Raw genomic sequence first — 24,185 nt, 5'->3', positions numbered from 1 at the left:
ACCCGTAGCATAAGAAAATGCTCCCTGTGGCTGTTTAATGGGAGCATTCCCCAGAAGCCAGTAAGGAATTCAGGCTGCACACTGCTTCACGAGCATAGCATCTCTCCCAGAGGGCTTTCCCAGTGCAGCCAGAGGACTGAGGGTACTGGTCCCCTGTCCCATCTCCAGCCTAGTTCCACCGTAATAGGGAACCAAAAAGGTATGAACCTCTGTCTGCTGCAGTCCATCCCCAGCAGCTCAGCTGTAAACCACAGTCTTTAAAAAAAAAAAAAAAAAAAACACACACCACACCTGATGTCCAGGGCAAAATCCAACCCCAGCCTCAACATAAGTAACCTACTGGGTTTGAAGTCTGACCTCTGAGAACTTCTCCACCTCCAGACCTTGCTCTCCCTTTGCTGACATGAGCATCAGTTTGTTCTGCAGTTCGCGGAGCTCCTCCAGAGAGTATCTCCGCAATGCCTCACTATCCCCAGAGCTTCCTGGGAGAAGGAAGTGCAGGACATTATCCAAAGAAACCTGCCAGAGAATAAGTCATCATCAGCACTGATGCACGTTGAGGTTTCACTCTTGAGACAGCGCTAAGCCTTGCAAGGAGAGCGCTGAGAAGGCAGCAGCCTCCATAAAGGAGCTGCACAAAGTGGTAGAAGAGCTACAGCACATTTTTGCCAGGCAGTGATGTGCCAGCAGTGTTACCTGCAGGAGATAATCCTCAGAAAACAGCAGCCTAATGCTGCGGCAGCTCAAGGGGAGGGACAGCCGAGCAGCCTCACCTTTTGGCCATCAGCCGGTGCTCTGACAGTGTATATTCCTCTGCTGTTGATGGCGGCTGCCAGTGACAGTGATGACAGTTCCACAGAACCATGGCTCTCTTTCACTGTTTTCAACCACTCTAAGTGTTGAGCTGAAGCATGCTGCAGGGAGAGAGCACATGGTATTGCCCTAGTCACATTGACTTGGCGCTTCTTTCTAGGATTATATCCTTGTTCAGGACAGACAGCTTAGATGGGCATAAGAGTGTCTCATGACGGGGAAGGCAGAAAGGAATGACTACTGGCCACAGCCTGAATTTTCAGCAGAGCTGTTCTGCATCAACACCGTAGGCTGCAGAACAAGTAAAGCTTGCAATGCTTCAAAGCCTCTTGCTGTAGAAATACGCCCTGCTGCAGAGGAATAAGACAGCTCCCAGTCATCTGCCTTCCCTTCCGCATCAAACTCTTGCAAGACTGAAACTGCATCATGTCACACTTAAAAGCTTCAGCAGCTCTTTGGCAAAATCTTTGCTACAATGCTAATTGTTGCTGCACTGAATCTTTCGCCACAGAAGCATAGACGTTTTCTTTCCAAAAAGGAGAGAACCTCTGCAATGCCCTCACGCAAGTGCAACTTGCCCTGTGCAGTCAATCTTCTGGCCACTCTTGGAAGGCAGAAATGCAATAAGATGCAGAGAGGAACTGCCCCACAGAACTCACCAGTTTCTTGGGAAGATTCTCATCGCTGTCCAGTGCTCGCCACAGCTTCTTCAAGCAGCGCATGAAGTCACTGAACCCCGACTCTTGCCTCAGCTCGTACAGCAGGGCAGAGTAGCCATGCACAGCATCATGGAAACAGGCCACACGGTCCACATCCATGTCGTTCTCCCCAGCAGAGATGGAAGCCAAGTCCACAAATACCTTCAGCTCATTTATATCTTAAATGAGATAAATACACACATAACAACATAACCAAATGAGGCAATTTTACTGCAATTCCATGTCATCCCTTTTTGCAGAAGATGCAGAAAGAATGCCTTTGAACAGCATCTCCTGAACCTCCTTCCACCCATCCTGCCAGCAACTTTACTGGGTGATCCATCCATATTAACGACATCCTTGGTCGTGGCTGTTCACAGCACTGACATGAATAACAGAATTACGGCCAGGAGGGAAGCTGGACACTGCACATACGCAGCTGTGCAAGGAGTGTGCATGTGTGCATGCATGTGCACATATGACAACTGGGCCGACAGACACATAACTAGTCAGACCGCTGGCATCCTGTTAAATGGATAACCTCTGTTCTCTTAAATAACCACTCTAACTAAATAGCAGCGGCTATTTCAACCCCTTACACCAAGCCCAGTCATCAGGCAGCATAGCTACTGTGGGCTGCACAGGGCTATGGCGGCATGTACGTGTTTTAAAGGACTACTTCCTTGCACGTTCCACACCAATACCCGTAAAAGATGCTATTAACTCTATTAATACCAGAAGCTGAGAAGGCAGAAAGCAGACAGGGTCAGGGACATGGTGTGTCTCCTCTCTCCCCAAACTGGCATCCCTTCTGGTACCATTTGCCCAATTCCTGGGTGAGCAGCACGCACCTTTCAGTGCTTCTCTGACCCAGCAGACAAACTCCTTCTGCTGGGCCAGCTCCCTCAGACACCTGCGACGGTTCACGGTGATCCCCTGCAGCAACCTCTTGGCATTCATAAGCTCAGTGCTGATGGAGTCCAGCTTTTGTGTCTTGTAACATTCAAGCTTTTCTGTCTACAAAGTGATGCAAACAAACATTCACAATCTGGAAATGGGAAACATGGTCCCATTCTCCAGCAAGGAAAGGGAATTGCTCTGCAAAACCACAAGCCAAACAAGAAAACATACCTACAGATTAGCTAAGGAACAAAGTGGTCAGACAGGCAAAAACTTAACTGCACCGCGTCAAAAAGGACTACGGAAAATGGATACCAGCAATCAACTTGCTGAGGTAAGTACACTGGGCTCAGGGCTACGCAGTCACTTTCCTTAACACACAGGGGTGGGGAAGAGGGGTTGTTTTTTTTTTAAACTGTGTCTTAACTGTATCGAAAGCACTTGGTAACTTGCACAGGTGACGAACGTGTTGGACTAAAAGGCTGAGGACATCCCACCTTGCTGATGCAGGGACCCCACAGCACTGGGTTCTGTGGCTCAGGTTCTGTCACTGGGCACAACCTTGAGCAAGACATTGCTCCTCTGTTCCTCCCTCATCCAGAGGCATACATCATCTCTCTTTTAAGAGATTACACACTTGAGCATGTAGTTGGAACCCTTAATCTTTACCTCAAATAAGCACCCTGAGGCAGAGAATAGCTCTTGACAGGTTGGGATTGACTCTCTGGAAGGTTCAGATCTACCCAAGCTTTCCAGTGAACACCTTGACAGTACAGAACTCAAGAAGGGGATACTTACTATGTCCAGCAAGTTTTTCAGGATACTGAAGTCACCAGAGAGGTTTAAACTCTCTTTGACGTTGATAATGGTCCTTGCAGCATCAAAAGTTAAATGCAGTTCATGGTATTGTTGGATCTGCTGAAGTCGCTGATCTACCCAGTCTCTCTCTTCTCCAGGTCTGAGTTTACATATGATATTTAGCTCAGTTTTGATATCTTCAGAGTGGTTTGTAAGTTCCTGGAAAATTGTATCAACTGCAGAAAGAGTAAGACTTCCAGATCTGAGGTCATCATATAACCTTTCATAGCTCTCAAAACACGGGTTGATTAAACTGTCAAACACATTCTCAAGGTCCAGTGCAGGAACCTCCTGCTCTTCTGAAATTTCATACTCCTCTCCTGTATCCCGGGCTGCTTCCTCCCAGAACTGCTGGAAGATCAGACTGTCTTTAAAAGAGTGCATTTTCTGTGCAAATTCTTTTAGCCTTTGGCTCAGGCTGTAGTAGGTTCGTAGAGGTCTCTCTCCCACACTCACAACTGTGTTTAGTCTTTTTGAGCGAAGATCTTCCGAGTGTTGAAGCTCCACTTCAGCTACGTTCACTTTAAAACACGCACAAAGGTCAAGTCAAAGATCAGTCGTCTAGTCCGTGTCCAGCTTGCTTCATCTAATCCCCTAAGTGGGCACTGAGTCACACAATGCTATTAAGGATGTGGACCCCTAGAAATATTGTTTGATGCTTGAGCACCCACTTGTTCCCTCAAATGCTGTAGGTTTAGCTCCCCCACCCCTCTCCGTTCTTGCTCTAATTTAGAATAAGATCAGTTTGCAAAGCCTAATAGTTGTCAAACAAATTTTTTTTTTTTTTTGGAGTTGTCACTTAAAAATTGCCCCCCCAAAACACTACCTTTCACAGATGCCTGCACCTTCCTACACATGCCCAGAAAGGTTCCTATTGCTTTTTTTTCTCTCCTGATAAGTGTTATTTCTTCTTGCCTCCTCTGCAGCACTTCTTTCAACTCACTCAGTAGTGGTTCTCTGACCTCATGCAACAGCTGCTTGTGCTCTGAAAGAAAACCTGTCTGTGGTCACAAGGCAAAAACTTCCCATCCCCTGCACCCACAACTCATGTAGGGGTTAATAAAGCCAAAACGATACCCGTGAAATGCAGACAAGACAACAGACCTGGGAGCTCCATATACATGCTGCAAGGGCAGTACTTCTAACCACCAAAACATCTTGTTAGCATTAATAATCACTGAGGTAGGCTATTATCACGACAGTGATGCCATAAGCCAACATGGCCACCTTTGAACAGTGCTCTTACTTATTTCCCAGATAAGGATGAACTGCTTCTCATATTGAAGAACCTCTTCCAAATGTTTCACAAGGATACATCCTTCCTGGATATCATTAGTGACACTCATGAACACAGAGTCTGCTATGGCCATTACATTTTTTGCTTCATCTGCAAGTTGTTCTAGGAGCTTTGCGTTCGTTCCTGTTCAAGAAACAAAGCGTATAAAGCCTAGATCTTTCCTGCTTCACAAAAGCTAATCAGAAGCAATGATTATTCCAAAAAAAAAAAAAAAAAGCCCAAAAACCACACCTTCCATTTCCCATTTGAACTCCTACCCTAAAAGCCTATGAACTCTTCATATCATCCTCCAACCCCTCTTGTTTTCCTAAATAGAATCCATTCCAGGATTTCAGAAGAGCAGCTCAGACACCTTCCCATGCAAGGTCCCTACCTAAACCCCACCAAAGATGAGGAACTCCTGTAAAGAAAGCACAAGCCACTCCAAACCACTCAAATGACAAAAAATTTTGCATTTTTAGGTGGCAGTAACATATTAGAACTTCTCCTCAAAGAAGAAAGTTATGTTCTACAAATCCACTGGATCTACAGATTCAGCAGCTCAGTACAAATCTTGAAGTGGCTGCACTGGATTAGCAAAGGAGGAACAATGGCTCCCTTTCTTTAGGCTTTTCTCTCCAACCTCAGTCTGGATACTTTGAGCCTTGAGATGGGGAATGGAGTAGAGCAGGAAAATTTTTATATACTCACTTCCTGCTCTGCAAAAGGAGGACTAGGAGTGAAGAGGCAGAGAACAGCTTTTCATAGACTCTCAACAATTATTACTAACACATATGGACGTACAGACATACCATTAAAGCTGAAGATATGTTTTACGTCAGGCCATGTAAGCAAGTGGTGCAAAATCTCATCAAAATCATCCTCAGACTGCCCACTCTTTTTGCTTGGCCATGACTTCATAATAATGGTTGATACAAGCCAGCCAAATTTTTCCATGTTGTGGGGAGGTATCAAGTCAAGGAGATTGCTCCGAGTCTGCACAAGGCATACAAGACACAGGGGAGGAATGCATCAGTGTTTTGGATTACGTTGGGTCAGTCATCGTTGACATCAGTGCCTGATCCTGAGGCAAGTCAACACCTCCAGTCCTAAGGCATGTTCCAAAGGAGCCATCTGACATGACTGATGCCAGAAGCTGTGACGGCAGTTATTCTTCATTGACCTTTTATAAGTGGATCTTGGATTTCTGATTTCTTGTCAATGTTTTATTTGTTGATATAAGAAATAAAAAACACCCACAGGATTTCAAACAAGGAGAGATTGAATGTGCAACTCTTTCCATCACAGTGCACATCTCTGTACAGGATTTCTATGCAACAGGAAATAAGACTCTTCTTTTTCCTACCTTTAGGGAAAATACAATACCTGGCAGGCTGCAGTTACAGCCTCTATGGCACAGTTTTTGAAACACCAGCCAATGGAACAGTCCAGATTTTCGAAGTTGCTGTGCTGACAGCATGAAGCTAAGATCTGGTTAACTGGAAGCTCCTATAGGGCAAAAGAGAAGGGAGATTTCTTATTAAGGTTTCCAGAGTGTACTGAAAGCATGAAGGAGCACTGCTATTAAGAGAGTAAAAGGAACTAAACTGAAAATTTAAGTTTTCTAGCAGAATCAAACATCCGCCCTGCACCATACATCAGGGATTGGAAGTCAGATGAAGCTCAAATAAACATTGAGAAAATCTTCTACATTATTTCCTTTTAAAGTGTGTGTGTGATTATTAAATATGCATCTCTCCAACCAAGCCAGGCTTCTACCAGGAAATACTTGTTTCCTAATTACACAATGAAATACAATGGCTTAAAGAATTCTGGAGCTTACGTAGAGAGTAGAGATGAAGAAATATATAGGCTCAAGTTTGAAGGGACCTACAGAGCGAGCAGGTTGGGGAGCTTGGACAACTCAACTTCAACCCAATCAATGGAAAAAGATGTGTCAAATCACCTTCTTTATGTCCTTGGGTGCTTATTTTACACCAACAGTTTCTTAAAACAGATTCTTAAAACTAAAGGAATAGTAATTACTCAAAACATGCAGTTTCCTTTAAAGTGTCAAGATATCACTCGCTGCTAGAAACAAAAAAGCATTCCAGCTAGGCCAGCAGCCTGGCCTCTACTGGAGTTTCTGATGTCAGGAATACAGCATGCTACATTTTAACATTCAATTTTTGAGCCTCCAGAACTTTCTTTATAACAGCAATGGCAATTTCACAACAAAGACAGTGTTTTAACATGCCCATTCAGGCTCTGGAAATTATTCAATAGGCACAGCAGAAGACTGGCCGTTCCCTCCGAACTTGGCCCACAGACATGCAGTGATCTCCCACAGTTTCCCCCCCCATACCTGACGAATTCTTCCGACCAAGTCCGCAAGTAAAGCCCTCTTCCAGCACTCAGTGAAGCGTTGATCTGGAAAGCTGATCTTTACAAATTCATCCCAGGCCTGCAGGCAAGAAGCAAACAAACCCAAGATACTAAGTGTTGAAATTTAAAAACAAATAAAGGAATGGAAAAAAACATTCCTACGCAGAGGAGAGGCCCCACACTTCTCATAACTGGGGCAGAAAGTCTGCAGCCCCTCCAACTATTTCCATCCAGAAGAACACCGATAGTTAAAGAACACTCCCAGAGCTGCAACAGACAGCTTAAACCCAAACACTTGCAAATATCCCTGTTGCTAAAAGAGACATTGGAGGAACTTCTTCCACCTTGATGCTGGAAATGGCCCCAAGGAGAGCTGGGAGCACGAGAGTGAGGCCGACTGTAGTGAGTCATTCTGTGCTTTGCCTGCTGGACAGCCTGTAGGACATATAGGGTGAGTAGGATAACTCCTCCAGCTGAATACCACCAAGGGGCAGCTCCTTTTGGGACAGCCCAGCAAAAGGAGAACAAGATGAGCTGAGCATCAACCAGTTAGAGCCCTTTGCTTCTCTCCCCAACAGCATTTAAAGCCGCCCAGCTTTTGAGTTAGTGTTCTGTATTATCTGTCCCTATCTCGTTCTTCACCCAGCCGCTGCAGCTAGTGTCCTCAGGAAAGAGGTATTGTACTCAGACCATATGGTTAAGCTACAGTAAAGCACATTTTTATTCTGATTATTAAAAGACAACAAACCTCGAGTTCCCAGTAAAAAGAAAACACCATAGGTTCATAGCATGCTTTCAATAAGTTCTGGCTTAAAGCATTTCTGAACCAGGTTCGAGTGTGCATCAGCGCTTCATGGAATATTTCTACCACTGGAACTTCCTGTGCTGTTTCACCTCTTGGAACCTGTGACACAGAAGAGAGAAGAAAAAATAATAACAGTTACAAGCAGGACAGCAATGTGCAACTGATTTAAAATAAACATTTCTGAAACAGAAGGCCTAAGCGCATCAGAGATTCCAAAGCACAAACCAGCCCAGCAACAGAGCCCCACGACTATTTGAATAAAGGAGACAAAGGGTGGGAAAAGTCCAAGGATTACAAGTAGTTTGTGCTTAAGGACCCTCATTCCAGGAAGTAGAGACAATATATATGTTTAAGGTTTAAAAAAAAAAAAAAAAAAAAAAAACGAAACACACTCACACAGATATAAAACAAAACCCATGACAATGAGCCTAGGCATCTGAGCTTGTGTCAAGCAAGAAAATTCAAAATCATTAGTTTCACAACTTTTTGGAAGTACCACCATTTTGATTAGAGCATTAAGTTTTCCAAAGGAAGAACATATATGATCTAAAAGGAGCCTGGTGTACCATTCCTGCAATGCTTCTGGGCATCTCATTCAGATCAACTCTTCAATGGTTACTCAGTACTCACTGCTGTGGGCTGAAGTCTGGCAATCTTCGAAATTATCTTGGTAGAAGTGGCAGGAATCTTGAACCATGACCCCTGCTTTGTGCTCCTGCAGACAGTCTTATGCAGCTTGAGGCAGAGGGTCAAGCAGGACTGCCAATAGCTAGCTTCCAGAGCTCTAAAAGACAGGAATAAAAAGGAAGAATCTTTTCACCGCTTGGCTCTGGAACAAGTGACACTTACTTGCTCAAACAGAAACAAAACCAAACCAAACCAAACCAACCCCCAAAGAACAAACTCAATACAGCATGGCAGCTAATCATCTCTCCCCTGGAGAGATTAAAAAAAAAAAAAGCCTTGTTAACTGACAAAGCAATAAAAATACAAGATCCTTTTATCCAGATATTATTTATATAGACTCCTGATATTCTGGATGAGACAACACACTCAAGCTACAAGCATAACCCCTCACAAGAGGCATGGTATAAAAAAAAAAAAAAAAAAAAAAAAAAGACAAGGCTATCACAGAAGTACATTTCAGTTACCTGGCCTGTTTTTCTTCCAAGACACACAGCAGTGTCTGTAAAAGACTCTCTACTACCTAAGAAGTGAAAGATAGAAGTATCAGACCACAGAATGAATTTTACAGACTGGTTTTCCATGACTGGAGGAGGATGCCAAGAAAGAAGAAATTCAGGATTCTCTCATGCTTTCTCCAATACTTTTACATACAGGCTATAAAACTGCAGAAATGCTTTAGTAGGTGCCACAGCCAGCATATATTTGGACAATTAGTGACTACCCAACAGCCAATCTTCTTACATTCTGGGGTTTTAAATTTTGTTATTATTGTTACTACTTGTAATGCCCAGTTCCTGCTGTTCTCATGCAGATACAAGTGTGTTCACAACGTGCAGGAAAACATCTTAAACCAACAGCACCTTGCCCACAACCCCAAGCACTGTTCAAACAAGAGTTTCAGGCAGCAGTCTGAGTAGCTTAGGATTAAAATATTTGCTACCAGTGACTAAGAGCAAACCCAGATGAGCAGACCCTTCCTCTTATCAAAGCCAACAATATTTCTTGTTGAAGATGCACCCTCTCATCGCCTCTTAGGAGTCTTCTACTTCAGAGCAACTATTCTTACTTTTAGCTAGATTTTAAGTTCTTTGTACTCTGACCTGTTACCAACCACACTTCCTTTCAGTGGGGGCACAAAAGCCCAGTTTCAGTCTTTATCCCTTACTTGGGTAAAAGCATTGGAAAACAAACCTTGTAACTACTGTGTGAAAGGAGAACGTTCTCTAATCTATAAGAAACGCCTTGAAGGGAATCTAATAAATCACTGGATAAGCAAGTTATAAATTCAGCCAGACTCTCCAGGGGCAGCACGCAGATCCAGGACTTGACCAGAATCCTGTCAAATTCCATCAAGTATTTCTTTTCCTTCATTAGTTGCAGTAGGATCTCCCTGGATGGGAAACAAAACAAAGTCTTCCAAGTTTTCAAGGCACAAGAGGCTAAAGCTGGTTCAGTCCATAGAGAACTCTGACTCGCATACTTTTCACCTACATCGAAGACAGGTAAAAGACTCCAAGATTTGGTAATCATAGCAGCAACGTCAAACTACTGAGCTGAAGCATTCAAAAAAAAAAAAACAAACCCAAATTCCAAGTCTTGCTCAAATTCTGCACTAACTGCTTTAATTCACAGCAAGCTTAACCAACCCTGCAAGCTGCTCCACAGCTTGCAGAATTAAGGCTTGTTTATGACTGAAAGGTAGAATGCCACGCAGCTTTGCTGTACACCATAATCTTTGAGCCACCAATATGAGCTGTGTTCCTATATCCCAGATATCCACAACCAACATCCTACATTTCTTATTTCTTAATGCAAGGACAAAAAAAAAAAAAAAAAAAAAAGCTAAGAGATGAAATAAGGTGATCACCCCCAACTACAACACCAAGGCACTAGTTAAAAGTATAATTCTGGAAAGCCCACAGATGTTCTGGAAAACTCACTTATCTTGCTCCTTCCTCATTTCAGCAAATGTAAGTCCTTCCAGCCCTGCCCAGGTATCTTCTTCCATCTGGGAGCGTTCATAGTACGAAGGAGGAGAAAAGAAATGCAGAAGAGGGAGAATCCATACCCATTGGCCTACTTGGTCATCAATGCATTTCTGGCACAAGTTTGTCAGGTGAAGTGTTAAACTGGAGGGGAAAAAAAAAAAAAAGTAAAAGAATATCTTTATACAGGACAAAAGAAAATCCTTGTCAAAAAAAGCTATATTATGTATCTTCAAATAACTTTTTATAATTATTTAATTTTAATCCTACCTTCCTTGAAGAGCATATAGGGTTAAAGTTTAAGACTCAAAAGCTGTAATCCTACTTGAATCTCACTGCATAAACCCTGTGAATACAGCATCAAGTAGAGGTGCTAATAATTTTGTCTACAATTTCCACATGACAATTTCCACATGACTGCTCCCTAGCTTAGTCAAGGGATTTTGTGAAACAGATGTACAGAGCTATAAATGCATCCAGTCATTCTAGTGGCAACTCTTGCCAGCCTTTTTGGCTGTGCTGAAGTAACGTTACAAAAGCCCCCAAAATGAAGTTTAATAGCTGCAGCCATGTATGTGAAGTAATTAGAAGGTCAAGAGTGTCAGCTAAGCAGAGAGATAAGTCCAGTGAGCAGGCAGTCTTTAGTATAAGGAAAATCCACACAAAACATGTAGTGAAGCACGTAAGAGGATGTGCGGACAAGAAATATCTGAATACGGCATTTTAATTAATACAGCAAGGACTAAGCACATGATGTAACTGATCACTGGAGTTTTAAGTATGCATAGCAAACAGGTAAAGATAAGCTCTAGAAACTGCTTGGCAGAAGATGATAACAAATAGTCTCTTACACACAAAGAAAAGCCGTAGCTTGAGCTCCAGCTACTACTCAAGAGACAACAGTCACAAGTTGCAATAAGGGAAATTCTGTTCGGACATAAGGGAAACCTTTTTCACATCGGGAAAGGTGTGGCATTGTAACATAGCTCCAGAGAGGCTGTGCAAGCGCCATCCCTTGACGTTTTCTGACCTCAACTGGACAAGACCCTAAAAGTCTTGCCTGAATGCTAGCCTTGCTCCGAGCAGGAGTTTGGAACAGAGACCTCCAGAGGATCCTTAAACCTGAATTTGTCTATGATGCTCTGACACTAAGAGCTAGATCCCCTATTGTTTGCTTACATGGTGCTATGCTTACTATCTACTACACTGCAGCAAAACCAGTCCAGTTAGTTACTGCCAGCTAGGAGATGTGATTGGATGAATCTGCTCTATAATCAGTAGGATTATAAAGACCTGAAAGCTGCCAACTGGTGTCAGTGGACGGATGGCTGTGCTCTGGAATACAAGTACCAGGACAGAATCCCTACAGCCACAGCCCCTAGATCAGTAACAGCGTCCAGAAGGAAAAGCAGATTCTGAAGGAAACGGTGACGCTCACAGGCAACACCCTCTTGGCCCAGCTCAGCTGTTCATAAGAACTGCAATAGAACCAGCAACCCACTTTTCTTCAAATGAAAGATCCTAACTGCTCTGCATATTTTGATTGCTGCTGCAATCTATTCCTTCCAGGCCAGCTGGCTAAAAACAAGCACTGCTAAGAAGTGTTTTCACAGGTAACATCATTCCATACAGGTACTCAACACCACCACCTTATTACACATCCCAGCGTTAATATACACATACCTCGTAACCTCTGTAAAAGCTTTTTTGGCATGCTGAATTTCATCCTGTACGGCTTTTTGGGACGTCTTCTCCAAACATAAGAGGCTACACAGGCTAGCCAGACTGTCTTTAGGTGTTGGCAGCCTAAGCTTTTCAACCACTGTTAGAAGGATCAGTCCCAGAGACAGTTTACTTTTTATTATCATGTCCTTCTGTGACACATTTGCACCTTCTGGTGCAAGGAAAGGAAGGGCTATTTTCTTCATACATTCTAGCAGCAAATCATTTACCTAAGACAAAGAAGGGAAGAAAAAACACACATCACACCGTTAGCTCCCCTGTAAGTCATCTTCTTTTGAGGCCATCTTCTTCTCCATGCCTATTACAGCTAGATACTCAATAGTCACACGCACCACACAGGCCCTGGTACCATCACGGTGTCTAAGTGCACACAGTACTGAACAACACTAAAATCATCACATGTAGTACCCCAGCACCTGTGGCAGCTTCACGCCCCACTCCATGCTGCCTCATCCCACTGCTCAGTTACTGCTGCACCTCTCCATGCCCAGCACAGTTGGAGAACGTCAAGGAGCAGAGTAGATCTCAGGAAGGAAACTGTGGGCTACGCAGTCTTACACTTAAGATGCTAGAGGAGGGGACATCTTATCGCCAACTTATGTCATCATCTTACGCTGCACCGTTGATCAGCAAGCAAACAGGCCTTAGCTTCCCAGTGGACTCAAGTTGGTTGGGAGCCAGTGAAAAGAGAGAGATTTCTGCCCTACCCATAGCCCCCAAAGCTACTCTGAAGCTATGTCCCAGGGGTTTCACAGTACTGTGATGCTTGGTGACACCATGACACCAAAACCACCCCTCTGAAAACACACAAACACGCTTGAACCGTTCACATGCTGTGCTGAGCTTGGGTAGCCGAGACATATCATTACGCCAGTATGCCATCTTGTGGCCTCGCCCTCATATCCAGGAGGAATGAGGCCGTAGAAAGTTAGAAATAAGCAGCCAGTGGTGTGAAGCTCCCCAAAGAGGATGTGATACTTCTGCCAATATTTCATAATTATGCCAGGTAAGAAATTTAGGGCTCCAGAAGCCCTGTCTGCACCAGTGGTAAGAACTGGGCCAGGAGGAGCTTGTCTCAAGAACAAACAAACAAAAAAAGGGGGCAGATTTGGAGTCAAAGATAAGTACAGAGAGGCAGTGACAGAGTGACTGGCAGCAAAACTGAAAGGCTAGGCATAGGAAACTATTATCCAGACAAAACCCTCTCAGAAATCACCACGTCATAGCTCTGCTTCTGACCAATACGAAACATTCAAAACTGCAACTAGTTAAAACGGCTTGACTGGAAGTTCTCAAGGTAGGAAGCGGCAGTCACCATGAAAGGATGCACATTTGTGTCACACGTGAACCTTTTGACTGGAATACCAAACTAGATAAACAAGGTCAATTAGCAAAATTAAAGTTCTATGTTTAGTAACCGAATTTCTGTCTTCTAGGATCTGCTAAAAGAAAACAGATTACCTTCTCTTCTCCAAAGTTTAACTCTGCCCATAGCATTGGCCTGCCGTCATATACCCATGGCTCTTTTGTAACAGCATAAAATTGTGTCAACTGGGAGAGGAAGTTTCTCAGGTTGACAGGACTCCAAGTTCCAAGAATGCTGAAGATATTTTCTAGCATAATATTTGCTGCTATTATCTTCCCTTCTACCAACTTTTTGTGTTCATCACGAGAAATTTTGTTCCAGACGGTTTTCATTATGGAAGGCTCTGCACACACAATGTCATCATACTGATGCCATTCTGTAATAAGCAACAGAGATCAGAACACAGAAGAAAACCATTTGCGAAACAAATACCCATCTGCACATGCTGTTGCTCTTATAGTTGCCCACAGAAATACCTACACTGACCCATCGAGTTTCCAGTCTCAGTTAGCAGATTCTAATAAGGCTAGTCCATATGAAGTTAGACTCCATCCCACTGGAAGACCTCCGATCGTGCATAATTGCTCCCAAGACTGATCTGCAACTCGCAGATCAAGTGAGAAAAGCTTACCTCCAGTGTTGATCAAGTTGCTTCTTATAATTAAGCAGCGATTCACAAAATTATTTGTTACTGAAGGCTTGTAAATAAATTCATATTTTCCTTTACCACATGCAACCCAGTATTTGTAAGGAATACATTTATCCATATTTTCTTTTGCAAGAGTTACACAGCCATCAATGAGGTATCCATGTTCTGCTAGGTGCCTAGATAACGCAAAACAGCAAAGGAGGGCAAAATATAAGTTACATGTCAGCTGATCTACATGCTTCTCTATGCATCACTCCAATTTTTAACAGGAACAATGAATTTTCTTTCATGACGACTATTCTGGAATACTTACCTTCATTATGAAAGTGATCTATGAAACCCTTCACTTTGTAGCAATAAACAATATGGACATATAGCTAGGCTTATGTATTAAATGAAGTACCATGCTGCATCCTGTTCTCCAGAGCCAACCCTGCCTCACCACCTGTGTGAGGCAAAAGGGTACTTACACGGTGCAGTTCAGCTCACAAACGTTGTCCTTCCAGGCTCTATAGCCAGAAATGCCTTCAGCCCTGATGAACACTTTATGGACCTCAGGGTTTAGCTTGAAGTCTTTGGACAATATTGCATGGAAGTACACTGTAACACCATCTTTTTGGTTCACAGAACTGCAACAGAAAGAATTTTAAAAGTTGTTTAAAACAATTTGTGCAATTTAAAAAACAAATTGCGCTTCCGAGTCACTAGTTTACTGGAAGCAAGAGCCATGAGCTCCATCAGCCTTTCACCCTAAAACCAATGCTACATAGCATGCTTCATGCAAAACCCTCTGATGGATTCCTAAAGGAAGCACGAAATGCTCCGATCACATCTTTGTAACCTGAAACGGCTGTGCTTTACCCCTCTTCCAGCTCACACTCACTGAGCAAAACAAGTTATACCAACCAAAACAGTTCTTTACACTCTTAGCCCACAAAATTACATGTGTGAAGCAGTCCTGGCCACAGGTAAGAGTTCTTTTTATTTTATTTTCTAAATCATCAGATTTTCAAAAGGACTCAAATGCCAAGTGTACCACATTAGTCAGTATGTGACTTGTGCTGCAGCTCCTGATTAAGCACTAACTCTCCTTTGCACGAGCAGCAGTTTGCTTCCCTTTTAAGTCCAGTTCTATTTCCATAGATCCAAGATACATGAAGACCTAATCTTAGCACTTCAATCCCCCACCTTAGCCTGGAGTCCTCCTCATACCAAATCCTGTAGGTGGAGAATGCTGGGAAGCAACAGGGATCGTCTCACCTTTGTTTAATCTTATCCACGGGTTTCTGGTCCTTTTGCTGCTTTGTGTCCTTCTGACTGCTTGTAACAGCTGAAGCACTGTCCTTTCTAGCAACCTCAGGCCCTTTGGTCTTATTTATTTTTTTCTCAGTTGCTTCACGTACTTCCTCTTTCTGGGTCTTTGTCGTCTCCTTTGCATTTTCCTTCTGTAATAGGAGCATAAAGAGTATGAAATTAAATTAGAAGACCCTGGAAGTACAACATCGACAGAAACGTTCAGCCTCTCCTCAGACACTAGGAGATCTCCAAAACAAAGCATACCAGCTAACTTTATACTTTTGTCCTCTTGAAACACTAATCCCTCATCAAGACAAACGCAGTAAGGGGAAACTGCTGGCTAAGGAGAATAGTGGATGGATTGGAAGAGGGATGGAGCATAAAGGAAATGAAAGATAACCAAGAGCAATTTACAGCTTAACAGGTCTATCCATGATAGGAGCATGGATTCCTATATAGCATGAAGATCTCCTGGTTAGAGGAGATATAACTCATCTCAGTGGAGAACATACCTGGAAGAGCTGTCTGGAGAACAGACAAGTTCACAGCTCCTGGTGGTAACTAAGCAACCATTTAATACTGGAGCTGTGCTAGAACTAACACACAGGAGAACAGAGAGTCACAAGAGACACTTTATAGTGCCACCTGCTTTCTCTCCATATGCCCAACCTCATGACCTTCAACTTTATTGACTACAGAAAAAAAGAATCAAAGTTAAAAAAGGGAAACATTTTCCAACATGACCACATACTCACAAGCGTCTTCATTCACACATTTACCTTGGAAGTTAAAGAGCTCATTTGCTGGCTGCTCTCCTGTTCACCCTTCCCGGCCTGTGAGTTTTTGACCACAGGTGGAGTCTCCACATCTTGACTTTGATGGGCAGTGCAAGACATTACGGGCTTACTTTCAGGTGCTCCTATATCAGGGGAAAACCCAGAGGGGATGCTTCCTCCGTCTCCCTTCAAGGCTAGTTTGTCTCTGCTGCCCAAGGACTGGGAATCTGGCCTGGCTTCTGGAAGCTGGCCAATGTCAGATGCACCACTGTCCCCTTCCACATCACTCCTGACTGTTTCTTCATGCTCTGCAGTACTTCCACACCCCACCTTCTCCTCTGGGGCTGCAGAGCTTGTAGATGGGGCAGCCACATCACCAGTGCTACTCTGCTTTGATGAGGTCATCATGCTGTGACCATCTTCTGCAATCATTTCCAGACTTTGAGCCTCCTTTTCCAAGTGACCCAAGACACTATCACTTTCACGTGCACCTCCATCGTCACCAAGTAAATCAGTATGAGGTTTGGCTACTTCACTGCTTTGTGGAACCACGTGTGTATCAATCATTTCTGGTGTTTGAGCTGGTGTTGTGCTTAGAGGAGGCAAAGAGTTCTGCTCCCCAGAGTCAGAAGGATTCATCTTTGCTTTACTCCTCTTTCTTTTTTCTTTCCTTTTTTCCTATGAAAAAGAAGGAATACAATAAAATACCAGTTTACTCACAGTAGAAGAGAAATTCTTTGCCACCTCCCTCACTGCAAGTAGTACAGACATTATCTTGCTATGTGGGGTTAAGGGAGAATAATCACAAAGAGAAAAGACAAGACCAGCTACCATCTGATTGTAAGTACCCATGAAAACTGGAACCAAACAATAACATCGCATTGCATTTCAAAGAGAAAGTGAGAACTCTGTCCATTCTAACCCAGTTCTGAACTACGAAAGTGTACTTGGCCTGAATGCTGGTCTACAGGTAGCAGTTAGGCCAAGAGAAACCAAGATGGTTGAGGAGACTAGGCTATGCTCCTTACCTTTGGCAGGTATCTGGCCATCAACTAGACTGGAGACCTGACATGTCTTAAAAATAACCAGGTGGGAGTTATAACCCAGCTCCCTAGCGGCTCCCCATGGAATTGCCCAACACAGACGAGGGAAGGGAAAAGTGATGCATCTGAAGGCTATACTGATGCATGCCAGCTTTGACATGTTTGGAAAACCATGGACTGTCAGTGCTGATACAGGAAGAATCATGAACCATGTAGTCCAAAGAACTGTACCTCGGCAGCCATTAAAAACCACATCAGTAAGTTCTCATCTGATTTGCAGTCCTATAGGTCTGACGTGAGATCTGCTGAGGTCGTTCAAATAAAAATGGCTGAGATGCTTTTTTCTTAACTCTCGGGAATCTCAGAAATGTTGACATTTTTATTACAAAGTTGTTTTAAGTCATAAGTTAACAAAAAAGGGCTGCTCAGAAAAAACTTTTTAAATTCTCTAATTAAAGTTGCTTAAAGAAGATTAGGTAAAATGCAAATAATTATTCTTGAGAACTCTATTTTTAATATTCAAGGCTTTCTCACCAGTAATGCAGAGCAGGGTATTAACCAGGCAGCTCTGAGCATGACATCACTAACAAGAAGATACTGACCTAAATCAAACCAACTACTGAAGTGAATCTGGTAGTGTTTCCCTCAATGCAAAAAAAGGTATTGTTAGAGGTAGCTGTCAGCTATCCACATACATTTGTTTGCATTGTAAGTGTTGCGTATCTGGAGATTGCCTAGAAACAAAGGCAGCAATGTCAGATTTGCCAGATTCAGGCGAAATGAATTAGCGGTGATGTGACCCTGTCTCATTGCATTGGGGAAGACAGAGCAACAAATTATCAGCCAGTCCTGCTCCTCAGCACTGACAGAGAGCCTCACCTTCCGCCGGGACTTTCCAGAGGAAACATCTGTCCTGCACTCAGGTGCAGTCTCTGAGGTATCACCCAGAGCTCCCATGCTCTCCAGCAGCGATGCTCCCTCCTCCTCCTTTGGTTTGGTGACAGGAGGCCCATGTGTAGTGCATTCAGGTGTGATCTCCAAGGTATCGCTCAGAGCTCTTATGCTCTCCAGCAGCAACGCTCCCTCCTCCTCCTCTGTTTCAGTGGTGGAAGGCAGCCCATCAGCACCTCCTCTCTTCAGCTTTCCTCCAGGCTCCACTCCCATATCAGGGACTGGAGCTGACTTCACCTCTCCTCCTTCTGCAATGGAGGCAAGATTCATTGTTAAATTAGAGAGTCAAGACAGAAAACTGTTCTCAGCTGCTGATGAGCAAGCAGGGCCTGCTGCTCATTAAATGCATCAGTTCAACACAGCAGAGCTGCTTTGTTTCCTCTTCAATAGCCATCACTAGCAGTAACACCATCTCCAACCGTAGCAGAGCCTCCTTCCTCTGCTAGGCCCCTGCAGTCAGCAGCAGAATTAAGATACGAAACCACTGTGTTCAGGTACCAATCTATCTTTATTCTACCTCAAGCTAACGTGCTACCGGCCACAGCAGCAGGCTCTGTGAGCCACAACTGCCTGCCAAAACTCTCAAGGATCCCCGAGATGTGCAGTGACAGGACACTGGCGCTTCTCAGCTTTCTTAACTTTCTCCTAACTGGCTGTATGACCTCTTCCACACAGCTGAGCATTGTGTCCAGGAAGGTATGGGAAATTCTCTTTTCGTCTTCAACAGTTTCATCCAGTCCTTAAAACCTTCTGTGGAAAAGCAGCTCAGGTCTGAACCAAACATCACAGTGGATCTCCATCTTCTACATATCTCTTTCACAGGCTGTTCAGCACTGCCCCTGCCCTGTTTTTAGGAGCAAAAGCATTTAACTTCTTTGAGAAGAGATCAACTAACACCAAAGGGCATTGATTTCTTTGGGATGTTTTTGGAAGCAGGAGCACAAACACAATCAAGGTGAGGGTCAGCTCACAGCCCCTTTGAGTGTTACAGCCTGAAGGGTGCACCATGCTTAATGACAGCAGGTTGTTCTGTGTCTGAACCAAATACCCTCTGCAATATTGTTTCACGTCCAATTTACTGTCCTGCTATTTTTCCAAAGAGTTTGAACTCTTGCATGAGTCACTGCTCCTCAGCAACTCCTCTGTTGACAGGGCTTGACCTGCACACATTTGCTTGGGGGAAACTCTGGTCCCTCAGAGCATGTTTACCTGGCTGATGCAGCAGAACTCCTTCTACCTCCATTAATTATTGGCAGAGCAGGGTCAAAGCTTTGGGACCACCAGAACAGATACTTTGGACATTTTTCCTATAGCATTTAAAACCTAGAGATCTCAGGTTTGTTACCTTGCCGCTCTGGATTGCAGAAGGATCTGCTGAGGTTTGATCTCGTCAGTACTACAACAGGCCGATTCTGATTTAGCAGATTCTTTTGGGACCCTTGTTCTGCATTTCAACACATCAAAAGCTGGTGATCTGTGCCTTTCTCTCTTCAAGCAGAGAAGAGGTCAGGCAATATTTGCTCCAGTGTAACTGCATTAGATTTGTGTATTTAATTCCCCTACTACTGGTGGAGGCAAAATTAGTACGTTGTCAAGAAGAGACAGAAACTCAAGACAGTGAGCTGTAAACTTAACAATACTATGAGGATAGGAAATTCTGGTTTAGTATGACCTGAACTGGTCTTTGCAGTGCAGTATTCCACAGAAACAGCACCACTTCATTGGCAAAATGGGAACCAGTTCAGCATTGGAGAGCTGAGTATGGAACATACCTATAGGAGGTATCAATAACTGAAAATCGCTCTTTCCATCCCCCTCCAGTCACTGTAAAGGGAGGAAAGCTCTGGACAAGCCAAGTAAGCACTGGGGCTGGCACAAGAACACTGCCCTCAGCCCTTGGTGGCTGCACGCCAGCCAGCCCCCAATGTCACAGCATCGCCCACTGCTCGACCCACGTCACACCGTCCTACCTGGGTCCTTGTGCCCTGTACCGGCAACAGTGGCCAGCTGGACCCCACAGCTGCTGCAAAATCTGGCAGAATCATCTCGAGAAACAAAGCAACACTTGGGACACTTCATGCTTCCCAGGTGCAAACACTGCACTTTGCTTTTCGGAGCTGCACAGGGAGAGAAAGGGACAGGGCAGAAAGAGAAGCATTAATGCAAAACACCAAATCTTTGTCATAGCCCCTCCCCCCCCCGCTAATTTTTTTATTTTCAGGAAACTGAAAAAGCAAGACAGGGGTGCAAAGCTTTCACAAACCACTTCTGGGCACAAACAGGACAGCCTCAGCCGGGCACAACTAACAGGCTGGGGCAGAACAGCAGAAAAAAAAAAACCAAACATATATATACATGTGGGGGAGGTAATATATGTGTGTGGGGGGGGGGGATGTATGTGTTTATACACATACACACACACACATTCCATTCCGCGTGGAAACCTTTTAGGAATAAAAGCGTTTGGGAACGCAAGTTCCTGACTGCCCCTCCTCGACCAGCCCGGCCGAGCTGCGCCGCTTCCCTTCGCCTCGCAGCCCCCATTTACCTCACGGCCGCGAACCGCCACGCGAGGAGCGAGAGCCCCCGCGGGGGCCGCGCCGCGCCGGGCCTGGGCCTAGGCCCGGCCTCGGGCTGCTCCCCGCACGCTTCTCCGAGCGAGCGGCCGCCGGGCCGGGCCCCGAGGGCGGCGGCGGCCGCCAGCGCCGGGCCGAGGCCGCGCGGGGGGCCGGAGGACGCCGCCATGGGGCAGCCCCCGGCCCTCAGCTGGGCCGCCCGGGGCGGGGGGCGGGGCCTGCATGCTAATGACTCGTCGCTCATCCCCGCCGGTGGACACGGGCTGCGCCCGCGGCGGGGAGGGAGGGGTTTATGCAAAACAGCCGGGCGGCTGGGCCAATGGCGCGGCAAGGGACCGCAAAGGAGGCGCGTTCGGCGCGGGCCGGCGGGGAGCGTCTGCCTACAACTCCCAGCATGCGCAGGGGCGACGGGGCGGGGCCGCAGGGGGTCGGGGAGGGACCGGGCTGCACCGGGGACGGGGGGGGGAGCGGGCAGCCGCGGCAGGTCGGGGCGGGGGGGGACCGGGGTGCACCGGGGATGGGGGGGGGAGCGGGCAGCCGCGGCAGGTCGGGGCGGGGGGGGACCGGGCTGCACTGAGGACGGGGGGGGGGAGCGGGCAGCCGCGGCAGGTCGGGGCGGGGGGCGCGGGGCACCGGGGGGGGGGGAGCGGGCAGCCCCGGCAGGTCGGGGCGGAGGGGGACCGGGGTGCAGCGGGGATGGGGGGGGGGAGCGGGCAGCCCCGGCAGGTCGGGGCGGGGGGGGGACCGGGGTGCAGCGGGGATGGGGGGGGGGAGCGGGCAGCCCCGGCAGGTCGGGGCGGGGGGGGACCGGGGTGCATCGGGGATGGGGTGGGGGAGCGGGCAGCCCCGGCAGGTCGGGGCGGGGGGGGACCGGGGTGCACCGGGGATGGGGGGGGGGGAGCGGGCAGCCCCGGCAGGTCGGGGCGGGGGGGGGGGGACCGGGGTGCAGCGGGGATGGGGGGGGGGAGCGGGCAGCCCCGGCAGGTCGGGGCGGGGGGCGCGGTGCACCGAGGTGTCGTGGTGCGCCGGAGGTAGCCGGGGTGCACCGGGGGGGGGCTGCAGCGGGGCCCTGCCCCGTGCCCGCACCCAGCGGCACCCGGCCCCGCACGGCGCCTCTCCCCCCCCCCCCCCCCGCCGGAGCCCCCGGCACGCAACGCCGCGGCTGCACTCACCGACGGGCCGGGAGCGCCCGCAACGCGCCCGCTCCGCGGAGCCGCTCTGGCAGCGCCGCCGCGAAGTTTCGCTTTTAGGCGAAACCGCGAAGTTTCGCTTTCCGGACGTCACGGCCGGCCGGACCCCGCGCCCGTCCCGCCCCCCCGCGGCGCGCACCGAGCCGGGGCCGGCGGGGGCAGCGCCGGGCCCGGGGCGCGGCCGTCGGGGGGGGCCGCCGGGCGCCCTGTCGCGTCCGCAGCAGACCCGCTGGAAAAGGCCACGTTAGGCCCAGTTTAAAGAAAAACCAAAAAACTCGCCCTTTCACCGTGGGGGAGGCGCGCGGGGGCTCTAGTCCCCGTCGGGGGGGTTGGCTCAGCCACGCAGAGCGGCTCGTGGCGCCCTGGGAGCTGCCCGAGGCGGTGGGCGCAGGGCCCGCCGCAGGTGCAGCCCGCCGCCCGCCGCCCCGGAGCTGCCCCCTGCCCGCCGCCGGGCGCTTGGAGCCTCAGCAGTGCTCCCGGAGGGACTCACTCGTTGCCCCCGCGTTTTCTCCGGCGTGGAACAAGCAGCGGTCAGCGATGGCTGGCAGACGCGGCGGTTTGCTGAAACGGCAGTAAAGCTGCGCGTGCCGGCGGGAAGCGAAGCGTTAGGGGAGCGGGAAGGAAGCGTGCGCCGACGGACCGCGACAGAGCGGGGCGCGAGCTGGCCCAGGGCAGGGCGGCTGCTCACGCGGGATGGAAACGCGTGGGCACAAAGGTGAATCGGCGTTTGCCCGGCTCCGGGCTGCAGCGAGGAGCAGCTCTGCTCGCCTGGCACTTCTGCACTAGGAGCTTTTAAACAATTAAGCCCTTTGTGGAGGGCTCTAGAAAAGGCCTTTTATTAATGTGGTTTGAGTTCCAGTGCAGAGCAGCCGGGAAATGTGGGACTGATGCACCTGTGCCTCTCACGTGAGAGTCCCCAGGGAGCATCTTCCCAGCTGCACGGCTGTCCCCACGCACAGGGTGGGCTGGGGGAAAGACAAGGTCCTGTATGTGGCTGCACTGGGAGCAAAATATAAAAACAACAACAACAAAAACGTAGCTTCAGGCTGGATATCCACCCCTCTAGCATGCGCATCGTGTGGCAAGGAGCCCGTGAAGGCATTAGCGAGGGAGGAGCACAGCTCCCTCCTCCAGCACCCGGCCAGCCCCGGGGCACAGGGAACGCTTTGTGGCCAGCGCGGGCAGCCTGGCTGCTGGCCGAGTCCCCCTCTACCTGCTCCCGCCGCAAGCAGGACACCCGCTCTGGAGCAGGGCGGTCCTGCTGGAGACGTGCTCGTACTCCGTCCCCGTGCTGTGCCCGGCACCAGAGTTAGCGGTTCTCCGCTCTCCCGGGAAACCTTTCTTCACTCTGGTTTGGCTGCTCGGGTGGAGGGTACCAATTCCACACCACAGCCGGGACGGACACGTCTCGTTCCCGCGTGGGTCTCCGAGGTGCTGCAACACGGGCAGTAAACGGACAGAAACGGGTTCCCAAGGCTGCTGCGCGGGACAGGGGCAGCTGCGGCTGTTCCACTTCTCCCATGAATGCAGGTGCGCCCTCAGGCTGAGAAAGGGTGAAGAAAGGGGCCAGCCAGCGGCAATGGAGAGAGCAAGGGCAGGACTTAAGCCAGGCTCAGCAAGACGTGAAGAGAAAGTGGTCGGCCATTAGTCCATTTAGCTTAATGCCTCTCTTGAGGACTCTCTCCAGTCTCCCAGCCCAGGAAACAGCCTTCAGCCTCCCTGTCAGCCCCTAGGCACCTTGTAGCGCCTGTGCTTGAGAAGGAGAGGGTGCATTTATTCCTCTTCTCCTTGGTAAAGAGCCCAAGCCTCCTCCTGCCCCCTGCTTCTTCTCTGGGGTGTCCCCTGGCTGCTTTCCTGCTTGGGGAACTGCATGGAGAGCAGGCGCTTGGGCATAGGTGCGCACCTCCACCACTGGGAAATGCGTCTCTGCTGCAGGAGCAGCAGGGCGAGCAGCGAGCAGCTGGCTGCCCAGCAGTGCCCCGCAGCAGGAACGCTCCTACCGCCGCCAGCGGCAGCTCCCGTCAGCCCCGCGCAAGGCTGCGACTCTTGAGCGATGCTGCTCTCCTTGCAAAACCTCTTGCTGCAATTGCCACAAGAGTTCATGCTGCACCCTGGTTTCAGTTTCTTTTCCTTGCTTAGTGCTCACCCGTGACCAGAAATTAGAGCTTAGTCACACCTTACCACACAG

General features: G+C 47.8%; 1 protein-coding gene across 4 annotated transcripts in view; it reads right to left on the bottom strand.

Moving 5' to 3' along the window:
• The window catches only part of RNF213 (ring finger protein 213), a 58,443-nt gene extending 35,816 nt beyond the window's left edge, over positions 1 to 22,627 (bottom strand). For 3 of the 4 annotated variants that reach the window (XM_068913644.1, XM_068913646.1, XM_068913647.1), the window contains exons 1-24: positions 21,980 to 22,121; positions 20,202 to 20,348; positions 18,160 to 18,479; positions 16,241 to 16,915; positions 15,426 to 15,610; positions 14,636 to 14,794; positions 14,148 to 14,341; positions 13,612 to 13,892; positions 12,091 to 12,359; positions 10,363 to 10,551; positions 9,614 to 9,812; positions 8,887 to 8,942; positions 8,366 to 8,519; positions 7,679 to 7,834; positions 6,911 to 7,009; positions 5,932 to 6,054; positions 5,358 to 5,541; positions 4,516 to 4,689; positions 4,096 to 4,254; positions 3,210 to 3,790; positions 2,363 to 2,528; positions 1,473 to 1,690; positions 774 to 914; positions 358 to 519 (exon numbers count right to left, since the gene is read on the bottom strand). In XM_068913644.1, coding sequence (XP_068769745.1) covers positions 358 to 519; positions 774 to 914; positions 1,473 to 1,690; positions 2,363 to 2,528; positions 3,210 to 3,790; positions 4,096 to 4,254; positions 4,516 to 4,689; positions 5,358 to 5,541; positions 5,932 to 6,054; positions 6,911 to 7,009; positions 7,679 to 7,834; positions 8,366 to 8,519; positions 8,887 to 8,942; positions 9,614 to 9,812; positions 10,363 to 10,551; positions 12,091 to 12,359; positions 13,612 to 13,892; positions 14,148 to 14,341; positions 14,636 to 14,794; positions 15,426 to 15,610; positions 16,241 to 16,915; positions 18,160 to 18,479; positions 20,202 to 20,310 — 4,953 coding nt within the window. In that variant the 5' untranslated portion in view covers positions 20,311 to 20,348; positions 21,980 to 22,121. Of the gene's footprint in view, positions 1 to 357; positions 520 to 773; positions 915 to 1,472; positions 1,691 to 2,362; positions 2,529 to 3,209; positions 3,791 to 4,095; positions 4,255 to 4,515; positions 4,690 to 5,357; positions 5,542 to 5,931; positions 6,055 to 6,910; positions 7,010 to 7,678; positions 7,835 to 8,365; positions 8,520 to 8,886; positions 8,943 to 9,613; positions 9,813 to 10,362; positions 10,552 to 12,090; positions 12,360 to 13,611; positions 13,893 to 14,147; positions 14,342 to 14,635; positions 14,795 to 15,425; positions 15,611 to 16,240; positions 16,916 to 18,159; positions 18,480 to 20,201; positions 20,349 to 21,979; positions 22,122 to 22,487 lie in introns of those variants that run through there. The other variant, XM_068913645.1, reaches the window with a different exon arrangement.
• Positions 22,628 to 24,185: the final 1,558 nt, after the last annotated feature.

This window comes from Struthio camelus, chromosome 19, assembly GCF_040807025.1.
Source record: "Struthio camelus isolate bStrCam1 chromosome 19, bStrCam1.hap1, whole genome shotgun sequence".
NCBI classification, from domain to species: Eukaryota; Metazoa; Chordata; class Aves; order Struthioniformes; family Struthionidae; genus Struthio; species Struthio camelus.
This window is presented reverse-complemented; position numbering and strand designations above follow the sequence as displayed.